This window comes from Seriola aureovittata, chromosome 21, assembly GCF_021018895.1.
Source record: "Seriola aureovittata isolate HTS-2021-v1 ecotype China chromosome 21, ASM2101889v1, whole genome shotgun sequence".
NCBI classification, from domain to species: Eukaryota; Metazoa; Chordata; class Actinopteri; order Carangiformes; family Carangidae; genus Seriola; species Seriola aureovittata.
This window is the reverse complement of record NC_079384.1, coordinates 233,135-251,281: the sequence shown is the minus strand read 5'-3', so window position 1 is coordinate 251,281 and position 18,147 is coordinate 233,135. Positions and strand designations below refer to the sequence as shown.

Sequence of the window (18,147 nt, the reverse complement as noted above, 5' to 3'; positions counted from 1 at the left end):
AGCTGAAAACTGAATGATGGCTCAGGACAGACAGGAAACAGCTGGACCAGGAAGTTACTGTGTGGATACACTGAGACGATGTCAAGGCAACAAAGTACAAACGTGACATGAACAAAATGTTACTAAACCTTTAATTTTATTAACTGACAACAAGAGAAAAACTGATGTATCTTTTCTTATTTTGTTGCCTGATTTAGAATTATTATTATTATTATTATTATTATGGTTTATCTTTATACAAATCATCCCACATGTTTATATGTGATAATAAAAATATTCATAGTAAGAAGAAAATAAATCAGACATGGAGAGATGCTACTGATGAATGAATGAATGAATGAATGAATGAATGAAAGTTACAACCTTGTACAGTTCAAAGATTTAATGATCAGAGTCTTTGATGAACTTATCCAGTCTGGGGTCAGTGAGGTATCCAAAAATCTAAACCTGCAGGAACCACGGTGAAAACATGGGAACTGGATTGGACTGGATCACACCGTTTCCTGGACTCTGGCTCCATCTGGTGGACAAACTGCAGACTGTCTCAGTTCCTCAGCTGGTCCCAGACCCTGAACCACAACAGTCTGAACCTCAGAGCCACATCAGGACAAAGAAACCAGGACCGGATCCCAGTCTGATAAAAGAAAAACAGGATCTGAACCGACAACCTCTGTGACTCAAACCTGATGAAGAACCAGGAGCTACTCTTAGACCTTCTCAGTCTGTTGACTGTGTGTGTCTTGATCAGTCTTAAAGGTCCAGAAGGGGAGACACAGAGACATGGGGTCAAACTCAGACTTGTCAGACAAAATAATCCTGATTCTGATCCTGGTATTCAATCAGGTGTTGCAGCAGCAAAGGCGCAGGGGTAACAAGTTCAGTCCAGTCCCGTTCAGTCCAGTCCAGTCCAGTCCAGTCCAGTCCAGTCCAGTCCAGTCCAGTCCAGTATATTTCAGTTCAGTTCAGTTCAGTCCAGTCCAGTCCAGTCCAGTTCAGTTCAGTCCAGTCCAGTTCAGTCCAGTCCAGTCCAGTCCAATCCAGTCCAGTTTAGTTCAGTTCAGTTCAGTCTAGTTCAGTTCAGTTCAGTTCAGTCCAGTTCAGTTCAGTTCAGTTCAGTTCAGTTCAGTTCATTTCAGTTCAGTTCAGTTCTGTCCGGTTCAGTCCAGTCTTGTCCAGTTCAGTCCAGTCCAGTCCAGTCCAGTTGACATGATTGAGACAGTAACACAGAGAAGGCGAGAACATGTGACGTGACAGAACATCAGAAAACAACATGACCATGGTTCTGTTCTTAGAACATTTTGTTTCTGGAACCTGAAGAACAAACTACATTTCCCATGAGTCCTCAGTCTCCTTCTCTACCTCTTTCCCTGTGGAGGGAGGAGAGTGGGAGGAGGGAAAGAGGAGGAGGAGGGGGAGGAGAGGGGGGAGTTTGGGAAAGAATGTGTGGAATTCATTTCCTGTTCAGCAGCTCAGAGTCAGAGTGAAGGAGGAGACGACGAGGCATGGCCGAGTCTCACCACAGTCTGATCTGACATGAAGGAGAGGGAGCGCTGACTCCTCTCTTCTCCTGCTGGATTACTGTCTGAGCAGGGGGAGCAGGAAGAGCAGGAGGAGCAGGAGGAGGGCCGGGGGTTCACCATGGCTGAGCCCCTGCTGAAGAGGACCTTCTCTAGGCTGAGAGGCAAAGACAGATCCCGCAGGAAGACTGACCCAAAACTGAGTGGTGAGGAAACTTTTGTGTTAGTGAACGCAGCTGTAGATATGTGATGATGTTCAGTCTGAAATCTGGACCAGGATCGGGGAGGTCTGCAGGTCTGTTACCTGGTCTGAACTCTGGTCTCCTGGACCGGACATGTTGACTTCATTAATACTGAACCAGAACCTTTAGTGTGTAAACCCACAACAGGTCTGAGTTCAGGACGTGACTTCAGACCTGATCTCAGACCTGAACTCGGACCTGACCTCAGTCCTGGTCACATGTCCACTGGTTGGCAAATATTGACAATCTGAACCACATTTCATCTGGACCCAGACTGGGACTAGTTCAGGTCTCGGTGTTCTGGACAGCAGAAACCTTCTCTCTGACCTGAGGACTGGTGCATTTTCCATCAGTCTGTTTATTTTTAGACCTGGATCTGTTCTGGATCAGGACTCAGGGTCATAGCCACATGAAGCTGCAGTGTTGTTGATGAAACAGAGACTAAGAAGTAAAGAGCAGAAACACGAGTCATAATGTCACTGTGATGTCACTGGGATGTCACGGAGCGAGGCTAACAGTTTCCCTCTGCTCCCAGTTTTTGTGCTAAGCTGGGCTAAGTCTGTTCTGACATCATCAGGTCTTTCTTGGTCGATGTAATTGTCTGTCCTTGTGAGTCCACATCAGACAGGAGGTCTCACTCTGTCTGTTTTCTCTGAGAGGAGTGCTCTATCTGGGACGTGGTCTGGGACTTGGTCTGGGTGAGAACCAGTTAGTTTGGGTTGTGCTGGATCACAGGCAGCAGCTTCCACAGCTCAGGTGTGTGCTCACCTGTGAAGGACCGAGCTACAACTACACCATAATGTGGGTCAGCATATGTGTGAGATCAAATCCCTGAAGATCTGAGGCCAGGTTCACAGGCGTCAGACTTCTGTTGGTTGAGGTTCTGTCATAAAACCTGAACTGTTTGAGACACGCCGTCTGTGATGTGAACTGGACTCAATCGTCCTCTTTCCTCCTCTTTTCTCACTGAAACGGATTCTACTCATCTACACATGTGGATTAATGTTCAGCTTCCTGCAGACAAACTGGGTCATCTGACCACTTCCTGTCATTAGACTGTGTATATGTGTGTGTGTGTGTGTGTGTGTGTGTGTGTGGTCATTTCCTGTTTATCTCTTCTGTGATCTTACAGTCAGATTTTAGATATAAAACGTTACTGCTCACAGTAGAGGACGTAACCGTACCTAACTAACTAGCTAACTAACTAACTTTGAACCAGAAAATGTATTGATTTATGGAGGCCTGCTTTTTGCCCCAGAAAGGAAGGTGTGTGTCTGTCCTTTTGTTGTTGTGGTTGTTGTGTTGACTTGGTAAAAACCTTCTGTTTGCCACAGTTGTTGACTGTTGTCTGTTTGTGACAGAAGAAGAGTCAATTTATATTCACTGATGTTTCCTTAAAATCATTCATTATATATTACATATAATATATATATTATATATAAAAATAAAGTATATATACTGTATATTATATTATCTATCATTGTTAATCAGACTCCAGGTCGTCAGTGAGTCCACAGTTTAACAGAAACACACAGAGCCTTGTCTGTAGCTCATAGTGTGTGTGTGTGTGTGTGTGTGTGTGTGTGTGTGTGTGTGGTGCTGACTGCAGTCTTTGTGTGTCTGTGTATTTTTAAGACTCTAATGAATAGTGAATAGACAGCAGTGTGTTTAGTCTCACATACAGAGACTTCATTGACATCTGCACATAGCTGTTTATTCACCCCCCCATCACCCCCCTCCACTCACCACGCTCTCCCACTCCTCCTCTTTTCTCACTGATCAGCATTTCTCAGGCAGCTTCAAATTAAGAACAGATGGACTATTATTAGCACACACACACACACACACACACACACACACACACACAGACACACACACATACACACACACACACACACACACACACACATACACACACAGTCCTCTATAAGGTTCTCTTTGGCTCCGCCCAGATGACAGGAAGTGGAGGCCGACATCTGGAGCGTATCACTTCCTGTCTGGTTCTGTTTTAGTTCAGAGGGTCAGATGAGACTGTTCATGTGACACAGACACCACAGTGGATCATCATGTTGGTCATGTGACTGATGGATGGAGAGGGTCCCAGAGTCCTGACCCTCGAAGAACTAGTTCTGTTCTAGGTCCCTGGGGATGTCAGAGTCAGTGAAATACTGTGGACCTGAACGTTGATTGATTTTAACAGCCAATCAGAGAGCAGGATTCTACACTATCAGGTTTCATGTAGAAAGTCATTCACACACACAGAAGGTTTATTCATGCAACTCAGTCAGATACTCTGCGTACTGTCTGTCACGAGGATCTCTCTCTCTCTCTCTCACACATACACACACACACACACACACACACACACACACACACACACACACACACACAGAACTGGAGGAGGAATCCAGATGTTGGTCATGTGATGTCTGTGGTTCTAACTGGAGCTTTAAATGTTCCACTGTTCTTGCCAGTGAAACAGCTGATCGATTATAGAGGATAAATACTGATCATATAACTCAACGTTGGTCATGTTGATCAAAGATGAAGAGTAACACACAACAGTTCAGACCCCATCATCATCATCATCATCATCACCATCACCATCACCAGGAGGCGTTGTTCATCCTCCACCGAAAGTAGTACCCAACAACTGCTCTGTCTCCTCCTCCTTTGAACAGCTGTTGTCAGAACCTGTTGATATTTGAGATGTTCTCAGGAGGAACCGCTCGTCTTGGAGCTGAGACTTAGAAAGACCCAACAGAACTAAAACACACTCAACCTTGAGAATGTTAATAACAGCTGTGTGTGTGTGTGTGTGTGTGTGTGTGTGTATGTGTGTGTGTGTGTGTGTGTGTGTGTGTGTGCGTGTGTTTCCTGCAGATGTTCCAGTCAAGTCCGACTCTGTTCTCCAGACTTCTTCATCACCATCATCACTCTCAATGACAACATTGAGAACTCCCGCCGACCCTGATCCCCCCACACCCCCACGTAACCACATCACTGTTGCTAAGAAACAGCAGTGGGCGAGACAGGGCTCTGCAGCTCTGCCCACATCCCTGTCCTTGAGCCAGGACTGCCCATCAGGGATATCCCAAGATGCACCTGGGCAGGCCTGGAGCCAGAGGCTAGCTCAGGACAAGGTACAGGTTGTCAGACCTCATGCTCCTGGACACGGTTTCGTAGTTTGACCCTCATGTTCTGTCCCTCCTCTGGTTGGTTGACCTTGTCTTCTTCTTCTTCTGCTCTGGGCAGATTGACCCCTCCTTTTAGAAATGTTACCCCTCCTTCTTCTGTTTCAGACCGAGCAGAGCAGTGACAGGACCAGAACCCCCTGTGGTCCTGTCAGTTCTACGTCAGTAATGCAGGAAGCCTCCCAGCCAGCAGGGGGCTCCACTGACCTCCCTGCTAAACTGTCCGGCCAGCGCACCTACCTGCAGAGCCTGGATCGCAGCAGCCGAGCCTGGGTGCTGTCTTCAGGAAAGTCCCAGGCCTCAGAGGAGGTCTGCGGTCCACAGGAGGACAGTGGCAGCAACATCTGGTACAACCCAATCCCTGAGGAGGAGGACGCAGGAGGTCCATGCAGGGAGGAGGAGGTCTGGAGGAGGAGGGACGAGAGGGAGGAGGTAGGAGCAACAAAGAGGGTGGGGCCAGGAGAGCTCGGAGGGGTGTGGGTTGGGTCAGCAGAGGTTCATAGCAGTGACTGTCAACTGGAGGGTGCCAATCCAAGTGTCAGCCACTATATTGATGACATCACTACAGAAAAGACAGGTTAGTCCTGAGTCCACCTGCCTCTTTCTACTCATCCGTAAGTGTGTTTATCTAATTCTCATCTCTTCCCCTTCAGACCCCCCTCTCTTAGATTGTAGCCCCCCCTCCCAAAAGAAAGGGGGCGTGTCTGGCAGTGTGATTGACAGGCTGAGGTCTCCTGGTACAGTGAGGAAACTCTCCCTAAAGATGAAGAAACTTCCTGAGCTGCGACGTAAACTCAGCCTTCGCTCATCCTCCCGCGTTCATCGGCAGGGAAATGACAGCAGGGGCGGGGATGAGTTGACCAATAAGAATGTAACATCCTCATCGGTGTCCAACCAGAATGTGATCAGCAGGTATCACCTGGATAGCTCCGCCCCTCCTGCACGACCCCTGCGGCGATCATCCAGAGGACGCTCTGCCAGTAAAGGGGGTAAACAGTTCACATCTGTCCACATGTGTTCAGACACAAGCAGTGTTATCCACCGGTGTAAACCGTTCTGTCCTGTACCAGGATGTAACAGGTCTGTTTTCATTTCAGGTTACCTTAGTGATGGGGACTCCCCCGAGCTGCTGCCACGGCAACAAGGCCCTCAACCTATGGTTTCCCAGGAAATGGCATGCGACGTCAGTTCGTTCCGGTTGTATGTAGGCTCTGATCCACCTCGGTGCAGCCAGCGGGTGACGGGGTTACTGACCATCCACCTGCTGGGCCTCGAGGAGATGAAGACCAGCAGGTACAGTCCACGAATACCTGGAGCTAGTGGAAATTACAGGTAGACTGGCAGCTGAGAGGTGAAGCTGTGAGTTTGACCACAGCAGAATCTAGTGGACGTTAGAGGAACTGCAGCTCAACACCTCTGCACATTCTCTGTTCCTGTCTGTGTGTGTGTGTCCTCTCAGGTCCGAGGGCAGTAAGGAAATCTTCCTGGCCATCCAGATTGACGGGGTGACAAGAGCAAGGACCGCCCTTCTTAACCTGCGAGGTTCTGCCCTCTCATTAAACCACACCTTCCACCTGGAGCTGGAGAGAGCCCGGCAGCTCCGCATGGTGGTGCTCACACCAGGTCCTGCTAGTTTCTATAGAATGCAGTCATAACTACTACATACTAATACTAATACTACTAATGTTACTGCTACTACCAATAGTTCCTGATCTCCAGAGGACGAACCCTTTACATTGATGATCTTTCCTCTAGCTACTCTAGATACTCGACCTCTGGACCTGAGTAGATTTAGCTTCAGGTCACACTTCCTGTGTATGTTTGTATTTCATGTGTTTCTGTCTCTGCAGCCAATCCACAGGCAGTGGGTGGGACTAAACCAGGGACGGATCAGAGTCAGACTTCAGGAGCTCCAACCAGGAACAGAGTGTGCTGTCTGGGTGGAGTCTCCATCCCTCCACTCTTTAAAGGTACAGTACACTGAACACTGTGATGTCACTGCTCCACCTGTGAGTGATGGTGTTGATCTGTTGTCATGTGTGTGTCAGGGAGTCGCAGTCAGCAGCTCTGTGTGAAGCTGGAGCCCAGAGGACTTCTTTATGTCAAACTGTCTCTACAAGAAAAGTGGGACACACAGGTATCAGTCATGAACACTGTGATTACTATGAATGAAACTGATAGAAACTCCAGATCCACCAAACATGAGGTAATTAGGACCCTGATACGGTCTAAAACCAGAACCAGATCAGACCATTCCCATTTACACTGACCTTCATCTCCTCTCAGTGTCCTTCTGCATTACTTCTTAACAACTTACATATAAGATAATACCAAAGTGTTTATAATGATGCCCTGGGAGCCCGTTTTTTTGAAATTTTCCAAATCCGTTGTGAAAACATACCTTTGCAGATGTGGATGAATTGTTTTGGTTCTTGAAATTGGTTTACCAAAGTCTTAGGTTCATAAAAATAGACCAAAATGTAAGTAAAATAAGAGATAAATGTGAAGATAAAAGTGTTTTAAATTTTAGAGGCCTGCTTTGAGGCCTTTTAGCTCCGGCTATGAGTCATGTACAATCGAAGGAATATGAAACAGAAAGTGGAGAGTCTACAGATATTAGCAACATTCAAAACATATTTCTATCCTGTATTATTGCAAAGATATTAATAGAAACATCCATCAATGTCAAAGGGTTAAAGTGACTGTAACTCTCCACAGCCCAGCACTGACAGCTCAGCACCTGCTAATGTGTTTGGGGTGGAACTGCACAACCTGGTGGAGAAAGAAGGTTCTGCAGCTCCAGTCCCTCTGCTGATCCAGAAGACCGTGGCAGAGATAGAGCGACGAGGACTAAAGGTATAATATGTAATATATGTAGTAAATCACCAGGATGTTGTGACAGACCCACATCAGCTCTGACCCACAGAACAGAACAGAACCCAGACCTGTTGATATGCTACGATCATCTAATTCTGGAAACAAGCTTCTGTGAAGATGTAACTGAACATCTGGGGTAACTGTAGGTCACAGACGCTCTCAGTGGCTGATGCTCACACCTCCCAAACTTCAACAACGTGATGTCTACATGGCTTAAAGTTCTGGTGTGCGGCCGTTTTAGATGGAAAAATATAATTATATGTGTATGGAAAATATTCTTGCGTATTTTTTTCAGTAGCAAGAATATAGCTATATATATATATATATATATATATATATATATATATGTATATATGTACAGCCATCAGGAACCCTATATTTTGTATGAATCCAGTGGTACTACTTTATTAATAAAAACCTTTCTTGACAATTTAGCTCAGTGAAGTGTCAGATCACTAATGCACATGGCTGCACTACTTTGAAAAAGCACTGCAATGAACAGGCTGTTGGTTTTGTTTTCATATTGTCATCAATATTTTGGACTAATTTATCAATCGTTTGAAAAACAGTAGGTCTATTATGCCACATATGCTGCTTAGAGAGCAACGGAGGAACGAGTGTTGAACAGTTTAAAGATTGGCGTATTAAACCAGGCTGTTCTTTGTGGCTTTGAAAGTTGTGCTTGGACTTGGATACAGTTACCAGACTCTGGTTTCCCTCTGAGGAGTGGGGGAGTAGATGATACGTTTTTCTTCCATTTGGACCTTTCAGGTTAACGTGAGGATTCACATTTAGAAGTCATTAGATTTGGTGTTCTTGTCTTTCTGAAACGGGTTGAGATATGAGCCACAGCCCTAATTCATCTACAGCTAACCCAAAACACATTTCAGGCACAGACATTTACCTTGCTTTAAGCCCTGTGTCTACCTGCTCATGAAGCAAGCTGATTGGTTCATTTGACCCCTGGTTCAAAACATACTACTACTAAACATCATACAGAGGTTCTAGATAGAGGTTCTATACAGTGGTTCTAGGTTGGACTTCATCCCAGAGAAGTAAAACAAACAGGGTTGGGAAACTGTTGTTAATGTTGATTTAAAGTGGTGACCTGATCTGTCCGTCTGTCTGTCAGGTGGTGGGTCTGTACAGACTGTGTGGTTCTGCAGCAGTGAAGAAGGAGCTCAGGGACTGGTTTGAGAGGAACAGTTCAGCTGTGTGTCTCAGCGAGGACCTCTACCCCGACATTAATGTCATTACAGGTCAGTAACTGGGAGGTCAGTATGTCTGCGGCCTTTAGGTCACATCACAGTCATCAAGATCAAGGGTCAGCACAGTCTGACATGACCTCAGAGACCGAGATAGGATTAATTGTTGACTGACTCATGCTCACCAGGCTTCTTCTTCTTGTCCTCTTCCTTCTTCTTCTTCTTCAACACTGTCTCGGGTGTTTGGTGGTGAGAAATGAAGAGGTTTTCTATATATTTTTTCCAACTGTGTGTTTATTGTATGATCATTGTGATTATTGTGTGATATTTGTGGAGTGTTTGTGAACCGTTAGTGTAGTTTGTTTGGTGTGTTTTCCGTGTTTTCTCATGCCTCAGAGACAGGGACGGCGTCTCAGAGGACGCCGTCCCTGTCTCTGAGGCATGGAGTGTGTATTGTTGCTCAGCCCAGCTACTCGGTGGAGCAGGTGCTGTTGGCGGTGGGAGAGCAGGTGGGCCTACTGGATGAGAAGGAACGCTAACGCTTCACTCTTTTGCCTGTAGACTTAACGATGTCTAAAGGCAAAAGAGTGAAGAAAATTAAAGTCTCCAAGTGACAGAGACATGATCAGGCAACACCGGGTGTTTCCTCTCTGCTGTGTACTGTCCTGTCTCTCTCCTCCTCCTATGCAGGTCTTGAGGGTTGCCTCTTTAAACATTACTGGGGGTAGAAGTGCACAGAAGAGAGCATTAGTGTCAGAGGTGGTCAGTCAAAAAAGACTGGATGTAGTTTTTTTGCAGGAAACACAGTGATAGTGTGAATGAGGCAGACTGGGGCTTATGGTGGGGAGGGGTGGGGGGGGGGGGGGGGCCTTTGCTGAGCCACGGCTCCCATCTCATTGCAGGAGTCACTGTGTTATTCTCTCCCACTGCCAATGTCAAGATATTAAGTAGTACAGAAGTTGTGAAGGACAGAGTCCTCACAGTGAGAGCAGGAATACACGGTTTTATTCTTACTTTCATTAACGCTCCAAACCACGGCCCTTAAAAGGTCAGTTAAGGCTGTGTGGTCAGGGAGAGTGTGTTGTTCTGGGGGGGGACTGGAACTGCTGCACAGACTCTCTAGATAGGACAGGTCAGGAGCTGCATCCTCAGTCAGCTGCACATCTGTCTCAGCTGGTAGCAGAGGCCGATTTAATGGATGTGTGGAGGATGAAGCAGCCTTCAGTCAGGCAGTACACCTGGGTGAAGGTGGCAGGTGGCAGGGTCAGTGCAGCCAGGTTAGACAGGTTTTATCAGCTGCTTTCACTGCTCGGGCTGCTGACTGTCACATCCTCCCTGTGGAGCTTGTTTTATCTTCCGCTGGAAGTTTTAAATCTTTTTGGCATTTTAATGTCAAGTTATTACTTGATGAAAAATTTTGTGAAAATTTTAAACATTTTGGGCTCATTGGAGGACTAGGAAAGAGTCCTTTCCTTCTCTGAGTCAGTGGTGGGAGGTAGAAAAGGGCCAAACCAGGGTTTTCTGCCAGCAGTACACATCATACTCCACTGCTTGGATCAGGAGATCTGTAGAGCGTTTGGAGGAAGAGATCACAGAGCTGGAGAGAGGGTCTGGTGAGCAGAGCACCCTGTTGCTCTCTAAAAAACAGCAGTTAAGCGCCTTCCTCCAGGAGAAAGCTAAAGGAGTGCTGGTCCGGGCTCGTTTCTCTCAGCTCAGCAACATGGATTTTCTGACTAAGTTCATCTTTAGCCTGGATAGGTCGTAGGCCCGGAAGAAGCAGATGGTGTGTCTCCGCCTGCCTGATGGGAGGCTGACTTCTGACGGGGCTGAGATTAGGAGGCATGCAGTGGCCTTCTACACTGACCTGTTCGGAGCTGAGGGTTGTGATGCGGATGCTGCTGCTGAGCTGTTGCAGGATCTTCCACAGCTGAGTCCGGAGGAGCGTCACACCCTGCCGTGTCCCAAATGGCCTCAGGAAAGGCTCCAGGCATGGATGGTTTACCTGCAGATTTTTTAAAACACTTCTGGAGTGAGCTGGGGCCTGACATGCTGCATGTTTTTAAGGAGTCTTTTACTAAAGGGACCCTTCCAGCTTCCTGCAGGCGTGCAGTGATCTCCTTACTGCCTAAGAACGCATCCAAAGAACTGGAGACTGGTTGATCTTCTGTATATGAATCCTTTTTATCTAACAGACTGAAGGTTTTTATATATAACTTAGTTGTCCTGTACCAGTCAGGAGGGGGATCAGGCAGGGCTGACCCATCTCAGGCCAGCTCTACAGCATGGCCATTGAGCCTCTCCTCCACAGACTGAGGTCCAAGCTGAGGCGTCTCTCTCTGCCAGAGCTGGCTGACTGCCCCCTGTGGTCATATGGTCCTACGCTGATGATGTCAGTGTTTTCGTCCGGGACCGGAGGGACATCATGGATTTAGAGGCCGGCCTGGCTCTGTATGAGAGGGTATCCTCAGCAAGGATAAACTGGGGGAAGAGTGGAGATTGTCTGGCACGACAGTGGAGTTCAAAATGACCTCCTGGGTTTTATAGACATCAGATCCTACACGGAGCTATAGCTACAAACAGATACAGAGCTCACCTGGACCCCAGCACTGGGGAGGGCTGTCCTTTTTGTAGTCAGATAGAAACTGTGGAAAACTTGGTGATTTCCTGTCCTCGTTTGTCTGATTTATTTAGGCTGCTGCACGGGTGGGTGGAGGCTTTAGGAAAGGTTTTTTCATTTTCACTCTTTGTTTTTGGCCCAAAGTACACCGTTAAAAAAAGACAGGCACTGGTTCTTATCAATTTTTTGTTAGCAACTGCTAAGCTAGCAATCTGGAAAAGTCGAAAGAACCAGTTGTCAGGTGTGGGCTGGACAGAGCCGGTGCTGTGTCTGAAAGTTCTGGTCTCAGCTCGGCTCAGAATAGAGCACTCCTTTTATAGAATGACCTGCAACCTGGATGTTTTCAGGGATGTGTGGGGGATCAGGATGGTCCTGTGTTCAACTGGGGAAGATGGATCACTGCAGCTCAGCTTTGAGTTTTTTCACTTGTAGGTAGGAGTGTGTTGTTGTTGTTGTTGTTGTTGTTGTTGTTGTTGTTGTTGTTGTTGTTTTTTGCTCTTTTTTGGATTGTGGGGGTTTTTATTGTTGACTGGTAATTTATTAGAAGCTTTGAAATGGATCGTTTAAGATTTTTGGCATAATGTGTCCTAAATAAAGTTGTGTGAAAGTCAAAGTCTTCTTCTTCTGTTTCTTCTTCTTTTTCTTATTCTTTACTGCCTTTGCTGGACGCTGTATTCAGTGGACGTCACCTCCACCTATAGATCAGTGGAGTAGAGTGAATCATGTCAGTGCTACTTGAGGTCAAAAACTCCTCAGGGTCCCTCTAAGGACTTGGACTTGACCGTGATGAGTTTAACTTTAATGGCTTAGACATGGTCTTGATGTTGAGACATTACCATGGTGGTGTGGATCTGAATACCTGACTTCAACAACCTAGACACAACTTTAGATTTGAGTTTCATGACTTGAACAGGACCTTGATGACTCAGAGTTGTGGACCTCAGCAATTCAGCACCAGGCCGAGGTGGGTGTGTCCCATGTGAACACAGTGCAGCTACACAAGGTTTCATTAAAGACGTGGTGACGCCACAACTTAGACTTCACCTTGATGACTGGCTGTACTCAGTATCACTTTTTCTCAGGTATACTGAAGGACTACCTGCGAGAGCTGCCATCTCCGCTTATCACCAGGACTCTGTACCAGGTGGTCAGGGAGGCTATGACCCTACGACCCCCATCTGGCCCACCTGCAACCCCTGACCCTCAGCTGGCCCAATGCACTGTGGAGCTGTTGTCCTGTCTCCCGCCTCCAGAGAGGGTAAGACACAGTCCAGCATCTGATCCTGGTTTTCATGTAGGCTGAATGTAAACTGTAATAAAAATATGTTGAGACCATGGGAAGGACAAGCAGGGAAACCATGGTTACATTACCCATCAGACATCAGGAAGCCTCAGCTGGGATCATTTTATGGTAGTGAGTGAACATGAGGCCAGACTCATCAGCCAATCGTGACTCTAAAGTGATAGTTGTGGTTATCTGATGTGGGGTTGTGTGAAATAGTCATGTACAGTCACTGTGTTACCTGCAGTAGAGCAGCAGGAGGACCGGTACACTAGCAGAGTGATGAGCTGCTGTGGGCGGGGCCAACAGAAAACACCTGTTTTAGACATTTTTAAAAGATGCCCACTGAAACAACCCAACATCTGTTTAAATGAAGCTTCAAGGAGAATATTTTCAGTTCTTTATCTTCCCGTCAAAGTTTACCTCTTTCTGATTCATTCAGCTGACCTGTGGCTGCGGCGTAATACAGTGCACACTTAGTGCGTGCTTGTGCGTAGGAGTACGGTAGTTCAGTGGTTGAAAAAATGTAGTGCCAAAGTAAAGTGGTGCTCTGACAGGAAAATAAAGATGAAAATATTCTACATGAAGCTTCATTTAAACAGATATTGGATTTTTTCGGTGGGCAGCTTTAAAAAGTGTCTGAAACAGGTGTTTCTGCTGGCCCCGCCCACAGAAGCTAATCACTCTGCTCCTTTTGCTCCTCTTAACTGAATCTACTGCAGGTAACACACTGACTGTACATGACTACCTCACACAACCCCACCACAACTCTCTTCCAGGTGTTTCCATGTCAAAGCTTTTAGAGTCCAGCATCTAATACCTGGATCTGATCTCTTCTGAACTCATCACCTGGTTTTATGATGAGGTCATGTCCCTTCTTTCAGGCCACCCTGTCTCTCTTACTGGACCACCTCAGCCTGGTGGCATCCTACAGCTCGTCTAACAGGATGAACCATCAGAACCTTGCTGTCTGCTTCGGCCCTGTGCTCCTCACCCCGACCCAGGAGGCCTGGAGGGGAGGAGGAGGAGGAGGAGGGAGAGGAGGAAGAGGAGGAGGGAAAGGGCTTGGTCATGGTGAAGAGATAGCGAGTGCTGTGGATTTTAAACGACACATTGAGGCGCTGCACTACCTGCTTCAGCAGTGGCCAGGTGAGGAGGGGAGGCGCGGGGGGCTACAGAGCAGGAGACATATTTTTTAGTTCATATTCTAAAACTAGAAAATTCCAGGGAAATTTTGAGTGCCACGGGGGCTACTGCCGGGATGAGTACATGATTTATTTCCTGTGTTCAAAAGTCACCCTGATCATATTCTGGTTCTGAGAAATGTCTTGATATAAAAGACTCTGATATAAAACAATGTCACATCCCTCCATCATGTATTATGTGGGAAATATCTCATATTCTGTCTTGTTTTTTTTAATAAAACAAGAGGCAACATGTCTTCAAACTGGCATTTAAAGGGTTAAAATCCTGAAAACTAATAAACATTTGGTAGGTTTGAGCAGAACTGAAGTGGTTTAAGAGATGTATGCAAAAAAAAAGTAGAAAAAAATATTGATTTATGATGATTTTATAGCATTTTCTTTGCGTGTCCTTTTTTGGACGCGAGGAACCCCAGAGGGAACAAAATGTGTTACCAGTGTATAATAGACCTGTAACAGTAACTGACATTAGATTTTAAAAATATGTCAAAAAAGACACTTTCTTGCAGAAATCCATACCTTCAGCTGTAACACAGCCAAAATGATCAGCAAATCAAAAAAGAAAAGCAAAGAAAATGTCCAAAAAAGGACAGAGGGACCCCTGAGGGTTAATAAATCCCATGAACCGCTATTTAAATTACCACTATTATGTTTTTTTCTGTGCTAAATTTAACATTACTGGGGAGGAGAGCAACGCGACTAGAAGTGACAGCGAGAGAGGGCTAGTAGCTTCTCCTCTCCTCTGTCTCAGCGGAGACCGTCACAACTTCATTCACTCTTTTAACAAAACAAAAAAAAAAGCAACGAAGGAAGCAGTAAATGGACTTACATATTTAAGACCTAACTAAATGTAATTTAAGACCTAACATGCGGCTAATGTAAAGCTAGCGGAGCTTGGAGAGTTGGTTATCTGGTTGCTAGGCGCACGCACACAGGTCAGGAGCTGCCGTTGCCATGGCAATGTGAAAAATCTGCCCAGAATTTGGCTTCTACATGGCTTCAAACAACTGCAAATTATGAGAAAACCGTTACTTCTTTTCAAAAACCGAAAAGACCGTGCCAGACACTGAAGCCAGAAGTTTCTACAGTCTCTATTTTATTCAGATATTCCTTAAAATGAGTGAGTAAGCTCAGTGCGAAGACAGAGAGAGATTCTTTTGAAAGAAAAAGACGATTACATTAGGTGTCAATGAGAGTGAGACAGGTATTGCTGCCGGACTCGGCAGCCCCGTTTAAATTTTGTGCAGACCCTGCCTGTCAAAGTTACATTTTATGAATCCCAACAACTATGTCTATATTTTGAGAAAGAATTATTTGTCTCCTTTTTACGGTTTGGCCGCGAGCTCGAGTTAAAAATAAAGGTTATTTTTTACTTTTTCACGCACTCTAGCCAACTGACGCTTTCACTCTAACTTTGAAGAAAAAGTGATTTGCACTCCTCCTTTGAGTGCTCACAGTTTGAAAAGTTTACATGTTTTGTAAAAACAGTTGTGTTTTTGAGAGAGCAGAAGTTTTCCTCCGTTTTATAGTTTGAATCACATTTCTACGTGCAGGTATGAGAGAGCTGGGTGACTCAAAAAAAAGGTGAAATTTTGTAGAAAAAAGGTGAAATTTTATGGGTTTTTAAAGAAAATTCCAATGCATTTCTAATGCATTATTTATTCCCAGTATTTTGGGAATAACTTTGGGAAAAATTGGAATTTTAACACCAAAAGTCATAGCACCTCTTTCGGGATCAAGACGCACGTTTTGATGTATATATTACCGGGGTTTTCTCGAAGCTGCGGGACGAGTTATGTGCCAAAATTTGGCGGAAGAATAATAATAAGCCCAAAGGAATATTAATAGATGCCTCGGGGCTCCGAAACTGTTGAAACTGTTGTTGCCATGGAAACGACCATACCTTTCACGAGAGTCACTTTGCTCAGTTTGTATCTTCATATCTTCTTCCTCAGTTCCGACACATCGAATCCCAGCAGACGACCATACTCACACCTCCCCTCCTCCCTCCCCTGCCCTTACCCATAACCCCCTGGGTCTTCAGCAGCAGCGGCGTCCTGCACTGCGATTGGCTCTGCCTCAGAATCCCGAGGAGGAGGTGGTGGTGTCACGTCGGGGTCGAGGCGGTCTGGCCCGGCTTGAGAGTCCGCCACCGATCAACCGGTACGCCGGGGACTGGAGCGTCTGTGGACGAGACCTTCTGTCGGGACAGGAAGCCGACTATGATGAGGTGGCAGGAAGTGAAAGTGACGCAGGTAAACACATGTTTATCGAGTAAATGTTGATCCCCTCATCCACCGGTCACTCTGACGCCTCCCTGTTGTTGTTTCAGGCAGCGGCGATGAAGAGGAGGAGGAGAAGAAGAAGGTGTGGTCATCAGGAGGAGGAGGAGGTCTCTATGTGGACGACTTCATGGATTTTGACGCTCCGTTTAATTGCCGACTCAGCCTAAAGGACTTCGACACTCTGATCCACGACCTGGACCGAGAGCTGGCCAAACAGATCAACATCTGTCTGTAGTGGGGGTGGGGTGGGAGAAGAGAGGAGGAGGAGGATGAGCAGGATGAAGGAGAGGACCATTGATTCTCTCACTATTCTCTCTCTCTCTCTCTCTCTCAGAATGTAAAACATTTGTTTGAATCTGAACTTTTAAAATTTCGATTTTTATCAAATTTATTTTTAGAATCTTAAAAATAATTGCCACAGATTTTTGCTAAAAAGCTTCTGGACAGAGGATCCAACGACTACAACAGGGTATGATTGACCTCTGACCTCCTCGTAGCTTCCTCTGATCTCTGCAGCATCATCAGGACACGACAGTGAAGGAAGAATCTATTCTTTCTATAAAAATGAGAAAACTCAGATATGAAGGAAAGTTCAGGATGAAACGTGGACTCGTCTCTGGAGGATGAGGGGTTGGCCATTAACCAGATTAATTTATTTCTCTGATCCAAAAACGAAGCTTCAGAGGGAATGTGGTGGAGGAACCACGCATTATTACTGATGTTCTCCTGTGTTCTAATGAGAAAGGTTTTTGTCACAGTGTGGACCGTGTTAGTCTTGTGGTTTTGGGTATCAGGGACGGATCCTGTCGGAGCTGTTTGCACTGTCAATGCCATAATTTCACTTGTTGAAACTTTTAGTTGAAAACTGTCGTCGCTCTGTTGCTTCATCCGATCACAGCTCACTCTGCTCTACTTCGGTTCTGCTGATTAGCTGAGCTGTTTTAGCAGTGTGTGATGTCAGTGTCAGCTAAGTCTCAGTAACAGACTGTAGACTGATGTGTGTGGAGCCTTCTGAGTCTGGTTCCGGTCTGAGTCTAAACCCCCCAGGACCAGAGAGTCTCCACAGAACCCTTTAGAACCTAATGTAAAAGTGGTTCAGAAAAGGTCCAGAAGAACCAAAGAGGAACCAGAACCAGGTTCAGTCAGAGGTTAAGAGGTGCTCACACACTGATGGACATCTGACTCCACCCACTGACTCCACCCGGGTCTCTTGTTCCAGAGGAATAAGAAAAATGTTTTCAAACAAACCTGGCTCACATTTTGTGAGTATGTTCACTTAATGCAGTAGATCGCCCCCTGCAGGTCTGTGGCAGTCCTGCAGCGCCCCCTAGAGGTCTGTGGTGGTCCTGGAGCAGCGGAGCGGTGAGCAGAAGGTCTTCAGTATTTCTTGTCGGTACAGAGTTTTAATGTGAGCTCAGAGTCACCGTTTTTCTGACAGTATTACTTTGTTTTGCACAAACCTCAATAAGCACTTCTATTTGTTATTGATGAGGAGGGCGTTTGCATGGAGACGATGTAACCAAAGTGTTGAAGCACAGTTCCTGTTGGAACAGACCACAGCAGCTGTCTGTACGTCTTATTAACCAACAACTATTAAACACATTATTATTATAAACTGGAGGACTGGGCTCTTATTAATCATTATTATTAATGTTTATTATCATCCATTCAAATTTTCTAATGATCCAGTGTCATTACATTGAGTGATTTGATTAACAGTTATTCA

General features: G+C 45.8%; 1 protein-coding gene across 2 annotated transcripts; it reads left to right on the top strand.

The window, feature by feature from the left end:
• The first annotated feature begins 1,476 nt into the window (after nucleotides 1-1,476).
• Nucleotides 1,477-18,036, top strand: LOC130162173 (rho GTPase-activating protein SYDE1). Of its 2 annotated transcripts, XM_056365764.1 has the most exons (14): nucleotides 1,477-1,723; nucleotides 4,643-4,902; nucleotides 5,062-5,530; nucleotides 5,607-5,942; nucleotides 6,051-6,246; nucleotides 6,413-6,576; nucleotides 6,804-6,923; nucleotides 7,002-7,090; nucleotides 7,672-7,809; nucleotides 8,963-9,089; nucleotides 12,735-12,910; nucleotides 13,819-14,083; nucleotides 16,092-16,391; nucleotides 16,469-18,036. In XM_056365764.1, the coding sequence occupies exons 1-14, from the start codon at nucleotides 1,639-1,641 to the stop codon at nucleotides 16,654-16,656; spliced, it is 2,913 nt and encodes a 970-aa protein (XP_056221739.1). In that variant the 5' UTR covers nucleotides 1,477-1,638; the 3' UTR covers nucleotides 16,657-18,036. The 2 variants fall into 2 exon arrangements, with proteins under 2 accessions (XP_056221739.1, XP_056221740.1); XM_056365765.1 differs by lacking the exon at nucleotides 1,477-1,723 and having other exon boundaries at nucleotides 4,846-4,974.
• Nucleotides 18,037-18,147: the final 111 nt, after the last annotated feature.